The following is a 9,168-nucleotide window of genomic DNA, read 5'->3' as shown; positions in this document are numbered from 1 at the left end:
CTCTCCATCCATCAGATCCAGTCTAACTGCTGCAGTCCCTGGGGCCATGATCTGGCATTTGACCAAATACCCAAGAGGCTGCTGGGCTACTCTGCTGCCATGGGTGTGCAGATACATCTTTAGGGACTGCTGGGCTACTCTGCTGCCATGGGTGTGCAGATACACCTTTAGGGGCCTGGTTTCTGCAGGAGTCCCAGGAGAAAGCCAGGCTGTGGTAGCTCAGGAGGAGGACAAGGTGCATACCAACTACTTCACATGGTGAGTGGGGATACGGGACGGCCACTTCTGTACAGGTATAAGAAGGGCACTGGATTCAGCTGTAGGAGTTGAAAGCCCTTTGGATCATCAGCTGGGGACTGACTGAGGGTAGAGGGTAGACCCAAGAGATGCTAAGGAGAACCAGAGGTAAAGACAGGGTCTCAACATTCTGCCAGGATAGAGAACACGAGCTATTAGATTCTTGGCCTGCTCCCAGGTAGGGAAATTCTTCAACAGAAAGCAGGACACTCACAAGGCATCCAAGGGGAGGGGCCAGTGTGGATAGGCTCTAGCTGCTAGCTCCTTCCTGCCAAGCACTGCAATCCCCCCTCAAAGAAAAGACGACCTACCCAGACACTTTGGTCTTCAGAAGGTCCCTTGGGAGGGGCTCCCAACTTAGATACAACTCAGTCTTTCCTGAGAAGGGCTTTGTGTGTGGTGCTAAAAAATAAGCTTGGGAGCTGGTCTCAGGAAGGGGTACCAGAGGCTGTCACTAGCTGACAGCGCCAGCCTCGGGATGAGATCCCTGGCGGCGGCCGTCAGGGTTGGAAAGAAGCTGGAGGAAAGGGAAAGTAAAGGGAGACTCCCACAAAGTACGGATGCCCAGAGAGCACACCCAAGCCAGTCCGAGGCCCCAGGTCCCAGGAGCCTGCATTAATCTCACCTGGCCCTGCCCTTGGCAGACTGGCCACCCAGGAGGGGGCTTTGGGATCTTGGTCCAGCCGCAGGAGTCTTGGAGATGACAACAGTCTTCAGGTCCTGCAGTGAGGCCCGTAGCTGATTGTAGATTCGCAGGAAGTGGAATTTCTCGTGGGGCAGCACAAAGATGGCGGTAACAAAGCGGTAGCCAACCAGCAGCTCGAGCACGTGGCCATCAGCAAAGGCACCCCGTGGCTGGGTGCAGCTGCGAGTGGGGTCCAGCAGCACAGTGGAGAGCGGCACACGGCTAAGCTTGAAGCTATTGCGGTTGCGGCAGTTGTGGGTGCCACGACTGGGCATGGGGTTGAAGTCGGCCTTGATGACATTGAGATGCTGGGGGGTGAGCAGCAGCCAGTAGGGGATGGCAGCAGACTTGACGGCCTCGGAGGGCGCACAGCAGGAGCGCCGCACTGCCGAGCAGAGTGTGCAGCTGGCCCACTCGATGTTGCCCGAGTAGTCCCCAGCAGCTGTCTGGACCATGCGCTTGTCACTGTAGACCAAGTAGACAGGGAAGCATCCCTGGCTGCGCTCCTGACAGCCACCCTCCACCTTGTAGAAGGTGAGCAGCTGGCGCAAGAACTCCTGCAGGCTGGTGTGGCTGCCATAGAGGATGGGGCTGCACAGCATGGCCATGTGCTGTGGTGCAAAGCAGGAGCGTAGGTCAGCATGGAACTCGTGCAAGTTGGCAGCATCCGAGATGATGAAGAGTGTGTTCTCACTGTGCCGCACCTTGAGTACCAGACACAGCTCTGGCATGAGGAAGCCAAACTCGGTGAGGTCGCCATGTGGGAAGCAGAAGACGAAACGCAGGGACGAGAGGATGTGTTGGCTGCTGCCTCGTGACTCTTGGTGTGGGATCTCGAAGACAGCAATGCCGAAGTCGGTGAGCACCAGGCAGGCAGCAAACTGACGGATGCTGCCCTGCACATGGATCAGGAAGCACCACAGCACCTTGAGGATGCGGATGTGCTCCAGCAGAAAGTCCTCGTCAGCGCCTAGGGCCCACTCCAGAGCCAGACGCTCCTCCTCAGCCTCCTCGTCTTCCTCATCTTCCTCATCCTCCTCTTCTCCCTGGCCACTGCCCTCCTCTTCTTCTACGTCTGGGGGTCCCATTTCAAAGTAGCGGTTTTCAGCAACATCCTCCTCTTCCTCCTCTTCTTCCTCCTCCTCGCCCTGTTCAGCCTGGGCTTCCTCCCGCTGGTTGGCAGCCTCAATCCAGGCAGGAAGTTGCCGTTCAATGGCCTGGCGGATCAGTGTGCTGAGGCGCTGGATGAAGTCCTGGTTGGTGGCTGTGTAGCCAATGCAAGTGAAGGGCAGAAAGATGATCTGGCCTGACCCAGGCACCACCTGAACCTCTGGCTCTGCCTGTTCTGGGCTGTGCAAGAAGAGACTGGATCAGGGACACGGGAACATTCCATCTCCTAGTCTGCTGTAGTACCCTGACCCTGGGAAGCCAATCCATGGGTCTCCTAAGCCTCTCATTCAGCTGAGCTGGTTCAAGTGGCTGCCATCAGGATGGGTGGCCAGCTTGAGTCCAGCTTGAGTCTACACACTCAGATCACAGCTATCCACCACAGCCTGCACAAACCAATCTGGCTTCCATAACAGAAGTGTCTGTCATTTGGATGCTGCCAGGCATCAAAGGGCAACAAAGTATTCCAAGGTGACTCTCTTTGTTGAAAAATGACTACCTTGAGGGACATTCTGGCTTTCTAGGCAGTAAATCAAGTTGGGTGGGTCCTAGGACCATCACATTGAAATTCCAGCCCCTTTTGCACTCTATAACCTTCCCATGAACAAGAATTAGAAATACGCTTCTGTAGCCAGGCATGGTGGGGCAGGCCTTTAATCTCAGAACTGGGCAAAGGCAGGTGGACCTCTGAGTTCTGAAGCCAGCTTGTCTATGTAGCAAATCCCAGGCTAGCCAGGGCTATGTAGAGATCCTGTCTCAATAAAATAAATAAATAAATAAATAAATAAATAAATAAATAAATAAATAAATAAATAAATAAATAAATAAATAAAGACAGACTTCTGTAAAGGGCCAAGGAGCTAATGTTTCATGATGTGTGTGCTGGTCCTATCCATGTAATTTTGTTTAAACAGGAATTTAAGAATGTAGTAATCAAGGGCTTGAGAGATGGCTCAACAGTTAAATATACTCCGAGTTCTCGTAGAGGATCTGAGTTTGTTTCTCAGAACCCACATGGTGGCTAACAACCATCTGTAACTCCAGTTCCAGGAGATGTGATGCTGTCTGTCTTGGCCTCCAAAGGTACCAAGCATACATGTGGTGCACAAATACATACATGCAGGCAAATACTCATACACTCAGAATTAAAATAAACAATTTGTTTGTTTGTTTGTTTGTTTGGAGACAGGATTTCTTTCTGTAGCCCTGGCTGTTTGGGAACTTGCTGTGTAGACCAGACTATCTTTGAACCTATAGAGATATATATCTGTCTGCTTCTGCTTCTTGAGTGCTGAGATTAAAGAAGTACACCACTATGCCCAGAAAAATAAACAAATGTTAAAAAACAATAACAACAAAAAGAAGCAGCAGTCAGGCATGGTGGCACACACCTTTAATCCCAGCCAATAGGAGGCAGAGGCAGGCCAATTTTGTGAGTTGGAGGCCAGCCTGGTCTACAAAACAAGTTCCAGGGCAGTCAGGGTTATAGAGAGGCCCTGTCTCAGAGGCAAAAAACAAACACAAAACAAAAGCAACAACAACCACCACCCAGCAAGGTGGAGAGGCTTTAGTTCTGTGATGCCGACACTCGGGCTGAGGAGCAGTGATGCCATGAAGATCAGGTCAGCTTGAGCTGCTGTGAGACCCTGTCTCACAGAACAACAAAAGCTCCACCAGCAAACCAAGAGAGAACACTTATTCTTGGCTCACTGTACAACAGACTGTGGCCTAAACTGGCTTTGAAATGCCAACCTCTATTGTAAGATAATGTCAATTAGACAGCTGAGGAGAAATAGCCAGAGTTCCTCTCAACTGTGCTGGAGTCAAGACAGACTTCTACGAACAGGCTACTAACAAGAGCCCACCAGTTGCTCAGTCTGTAGCGGAGACTGAGGCTCTCTTCCCTACCTTGGACCACCAACAGCTCCTGGCACATCCCTTAAATCTTCAGACGCCACCTGACAGAGGAGAGAACAGTAAGCCTCACCTGCGGCAGCTGTTCCTTGGCGCTCACTGGGTGCTGCCTGGCCACTTCTATACTCCATTCTGGGTGTGCTCTGGAACTTGGGGAAATGCTCATTGGACTCTTTCTAATATTCAGTAGGGCTGGCTTTCCCACCCATCTGACCTGAGCTTACACACCCAACCCTGGAGCCTGCTTCCATGAGGTCTGGCATCTGGGGGACTTTGTGCTACCCAAGGGTCCAGGTGTCCTGGCCTGGCCCCAGGCAGTGCACATGATGAAAGGTGGTCCTGGCAAGGTCCCCCAGTGCTTTCTGCACACCAGGTTGAGACTACGTCCCTTTCCTATACCCTTAAGGATAAGTACTCGGGACAGACAAAGCCTCTGCAAACTGTCTTACATCACATGACCATGACCCCGCTGTGCAAGAATAAGGGGACAGGGAGGTCCAGGCATGGAGCACACAGCACCAGGCACTCATTTTCCTCTTCTTTTTTCCAGGGACACAGAGATGGGCCCCAGAAGCCTGGACAACAGCTACAAAAAAGACGTTAAGACTCACACTGTTCAGACCACCAAGGTGACATGTGGGAAGGGACAAAGTGGCCTCAGGGTGCTATTCCCCTTGAGCAGCCAGCTCATGTGTGCCCAAAGAATGCCCACCTTCCCTGTCCCTCAGGGCCCCAGTGTTGCCTGTTCCCGTGGGATGGAGGAGGCCAAACTCAGACCCTTAACCACTTGGTCTATGAAGATGACCCAACTGGAGACACTACAAGAAAAAGACTGCATGTCATGCAAAGTACCCCCAGAAGCCCTAGCAACACAGGCCACACTCCACCAGGCCACATCCCACGGCGAACAATGTCAGACAGCAGCATCGTGGTTGAGGAACTAGTCCCCAGGAGCAGGCGAGGGTATTACCTGTCCTGCGGGGATAGATTCCAAGGAGTCAGAGCAGTCTTGGGCAATGGGCCGGTCCTCGGGCGGTAGACTGTCAGTGGACGAGAAGCTGCTGGCCAGGGCCTCTTCCTGTACAAACATGATTCCTGCGGAGATGGGGTGGGCAGGTGGGCGGGAAGAGCAGCTCTTCAACAAGAGGCCAGGCCTTGGGCTCAGGGCACGGCCAGGCACAGGCCAGACCCCAAGTCATTATATGGGTCACAGAATAAAATGCAGTAACTCAGTAACTCCTCAGCAACTCAGGACTGAGCAAGTGGCTGCTCTCTACTGTCAAGGGGGGCGGGGCTTCCTGAGCAGACAAGCTGGGGAAGGAGTCATGAAGACCAAACCCCTAGAGGTACACTCTACAGACTGAGATAAAACAATGCACAGAGAAATGTACAGAGAAAAAAGTACTCGGAATAGAAACGAAGACCTATATCTTAACCTTTAAGGAGCTCTTCTTATAGATTACAGAAATGGGGAATGAGTTGTTTGAAAACTCTGAGAATGCAAAGAATATGAACAGACATTCCATGGAAGAATGACCAGTAGATAGAACATATACAGAACAATGCTTACACAAAGAAAGACAAATTGAAACAGGAGACTATCTTTTTCTCTTACTAAGACATGGTTAGAGCATGCAGCCTGGCCCAGCCTAACTAGGAAGTGGTGGGCACTGGGGTACAAGCTGCTCTACCTGTCAGGAAAGCAGTTTGGTGATATACTTATCAATAGCCTTGGGCATATTGGAACACTGTCCAAAGAAAGGACTACAAGTGACTCTGTGCCCTCATCTGGTATCTCTGCAGGGCTTGCAAATTCCAAGCACGGGATCCTTTAGCAAGAAGCCAGGCTTTGCAGACTTGATTCTTGTATGGCTTGCTGAACACAGCTGGAGTCTAAAGCCACAGGCTGCCTTACCAAGGTGCCGGCTGACTGTCCTACGGGCCGTAGCGGTCCTGCTCATGCACTTTGAAATGCACTGGTTATTGAAGCCATACGGAAGGTATTTTATGAATAGTCTGTTTGGATCCATTACTTCACTCCAGTTTGCAACTTAGTTAAGGGGAAACCCCTTCTCCCCACTTAAAAAACAACAACCAAAACAACAACAACAAACCATGCTTCAAACTGTAGCTAACTGGTCTAGAGAAGTCCTGCTTCCACAGCCTGGCTTTGCTACTAAACAGCCACCATGGCCCAGTTAAATGACTGAACCCTCAGAGCCCATGATACCTTGTTCAGCTTGACTGCTGCCTAGAACAGGACAACTCACACAGCCCGTGTTCTCTGCCCAAAGGGTAAGCAGGCAGCCCAAGCCCAGGTACCCCAGGAAGCTAAGCTGCAGAGGCTGCGAGGGAGGAAGGCGGCAAGCACACAGCCATGCACAAAGCGCCCCAGCCTTGGCTTACGTTGCCCCTGCTCCCGTATCTTAACTCAACCCATCTTTCAAGAGTCATCTCTGATACCACCTCTGCTGCAGTCCTAAAGGTATTCCCAAACTGTTCTACCTCGTTCTTCCATAGGCATACAGTCTCTCTCCCCAAGTGGCTCCGTATTCCTAGAGGCACCATCCTGAAACCCAAACTCAGGACGGAGGAAGGAGCCCCGACCGACCGACCGACCGACCGATCCTGTGATCCTTAGCGGTGCTAAGCGCTTCCCCAGCATCAGCTCATGCGCACCTCTTGTTATTTACCACATTTCATCAAATCTAAGATCTGTGGATGAGGTGCCATCTTGGTCATAGGAGATGTCCACGGAAGCTTTTCCCACGACTCCATCACGATTACCAGCTGGCTGACAGCAACTAGGGGACGCCACTGACTGAAAGACGCATCTCAATTTCAGAGAAGTCACAGGGTGGAAATGTGTGCATCTTAGAATCCATGAAGTAGGATGTATCCACTTTATGGTTGAGAAAACAGAGGAAGCTGCAGGAGGTTCCAAGAGGCTGCACGTCGCTTGAGATCTCATGGCCAGGAAGATGGAACATGAACTCAGCTGCCTGCCTGCTTCTGATCACGTCTACAACACAGCCTTCTCTCAGTTCCCAGACAGGGCTGGAGAATGAACTCTGGTATTTTGGACATTGGCCCCTATCAGTCACAATCTTCCCCTGCTCTAACAGCTGGTGTTTTCTGGACAGCACCCCCTTCAGGTAGGCCTCAAATGCCAGTTTTTTCACAAGTGTGTTTTCTACAGGTCAGGCTGGGAGCCACCAGAGTAAGTCAGAAAAGCTGTTCTCACACAGAAAAATTCCTGTCTACCCAGGCCAGCTCCAATAACACATGGCCAAACACACACAGATGTGGGTGCCTCACGTTTGTGAGGACAAAAAAGAAAAGAAAAAAAAAGCAGTATTTTCTTGCCACTACCCCCACCCCCCAGCCTTGTTTGGGCATGAGGAAACACAGACAGGACAGTCTGTCCGCTTCCTTCCTGGACCATGGCCTGTACAAACAAGTGGTCAGAAAGGGCCACTTAGCAGATGGGACAGGGGACATCAGGAGTCCTCAGACAGGGGTTTGACCTTTGTCATTTCTCACCCAAAGGAAAGAGATGTGCACACAAAGACATCCACTGTAGTTTTATTTACAAGAGGTGTAAATCTGTGACAACATCTCTCAGTGTCCAATGACTGGGAAAAGGGGGACATACTACAGAGTACCCAGGGGTGAAAGGGCACCAAGGAAGGGGTAGATGAGGCTTGCCCCAGGCTGCAGAGACTTCACCACCACAAGGTAGAGGGCTGCTGGCAGTTGCGGCCTGGAGGAGACAGCCATTCCCCTGCCTAGCCAGGAGCTGCTTTTGGCCTTGTTCTTTACTTGCCTGTCCATGCATGCGCATGCACACACACACACACACACACACACACACACACACACACACACGCACGCGCACGCACGCACGCACGCGCATGTGCATACACACACATACTGATTCAACAAATGATAGAACAGGTTATATCCTGGACCTTGGGACCTTAGTATTGCCCTGTCTCCAAAAGTCTATGGTTGCATGCTTTCTATATCGTATAATACTGTGGGGACCTGAAGAGAGGTTAGGGAAACTTCCTCACAGAGACTCAAACTTTCTTCCTCTTTTATGAAGAAAAAAAAAAAAAGAATAAAAATTGTTGTCAAAGTCTGACAAAGCCAATGGGCAATGTGCTGGCACCTAGCTCCACCGCTGCGTTTTCATGGCTTCTCGTCTGCATGTCACAGCTGTGACCTCAGGCTGCTGTGCACAGGGATTTTGCCTTAACCTAAGGGAGTGCCGTCTGTGTTTCCTGTAGCTCAGGCTTCTCACCCTGACAGGACTGCTGTGGAGGGGTCTGGGCCACAGCGGCCTTCCTTGCTCCCCTTGGTGTGCATGTCATAGTTTGTGCTGCGAGGGGGGAGAACTTGCCTTTCCCCAGGACCTCAGCCCTCCCTAGAAACGTTTCCTCCAGTGGGGTCACCAGGTCAAGGAGTAGAAATGTATTTCTGGCTCTTAAAACCTAGGGCCAAACTAGTTTCTCAAGACCTCACACCAAGTTCTGCATCTCCAGGAGCCTGGGCGGGCGGCGTTCTTTCCCGTGTGTCCCGAGCCTCAGCTCCACTTGGGACGGCATACCTGCCCCTCTTCTGTCGGGGCCAGGCCGGCAGCCACGCTCATGGCACCTGGTTCACTCACTCATCTCCGAGGATGCCTGGGTTCAGAGGTGAAAGCCCTTTGAAAATGCTCACAGATGAAAGGGATTGTTCTTCCATGGGTCCATGGGGACAGACATCCCATCTTGGTCCCATAAATGCAGTATTTTGGGGACCTTGAGTGCCAAAGGCATCACAACAATAAAAGTAAGCTCTCTACACAGGGATCAAGGGTTCCAGACTTAGGAACATAACAAGGCCTGACTTTCTAGGAGCTGACCTGCCCACACTGTCTTCAGGAGAACAGATCCTCCTGAGCCAACAGCCTAAGCCTGCTCAAAGGGCAGCCTCAGTTCTCTGTCCAACACCCTGTGGTACCCTATAGGAAATGGATGTGATGTAAAGGGATAGGGGTCCTCACTAAGCAAACAATAGCGCTGAAATCAGGCCGGGCACCTCCCTGCCATGTGCCACCC

At 51.5% G+C, this 9,168-nt stretch overlaps 1 protein-coding gene across 2 annotated transcripts in view; it reads right to left on the bottom strand.

The window, feature by feature from the left end:
- Positions 1-79: 79 nt before the first annotated feature.
- The window catches only part of Nisch (nischarin), a 31,933-nt gene continuing 22,844 nt past the window's right edge, over positions 80-9,168 (bottom strand). The window contains exons 14-16 of one of the 2 annotated variants that reach the window (XM_059273915.1): positions 5,034-5,158; positions 4,058-4,107; positions 80-2,332 (exon numbers count right to left, since the gene is read on the bottom strand). In XM_059273915.1, the coding sequence (XP_059129898.1) occupies positions 919-2,332; positions 4,058-4,107; positions 5,034-5,158 (1,589 nt within the window). In that variant the 3' untranslated portion in view covers positions 80-918. Of the gene's footprint in view, positions 2,333-4,057; positions 4,108-5,033; positions 5,159-7,449; positions 8,752-9,168 lie in introns of those variants that run through there. The other variant, XM_059273916.1, reaches the window with a different exon arrangement.

The sequence above is a fragment of the Peromyscus eremicus genome, chromosome 9, assembly GCF_949786415.1.
Source record: "Peromyscus eremicus chromosome 9, PerEre_H2_v1, whole genome shotgun sequence".
Classification (NCBI taxonomy): Eukaryota; Metazoa; Chordata; class Mammalia; order Rodentia; family Cricetidae; genus Peromyscus; species Peromyscus eremicus.
Note: the sequence above shows the minus strand (reverse complement) of the source record. Positions and strands in the feature narration are given on the sequence as shown.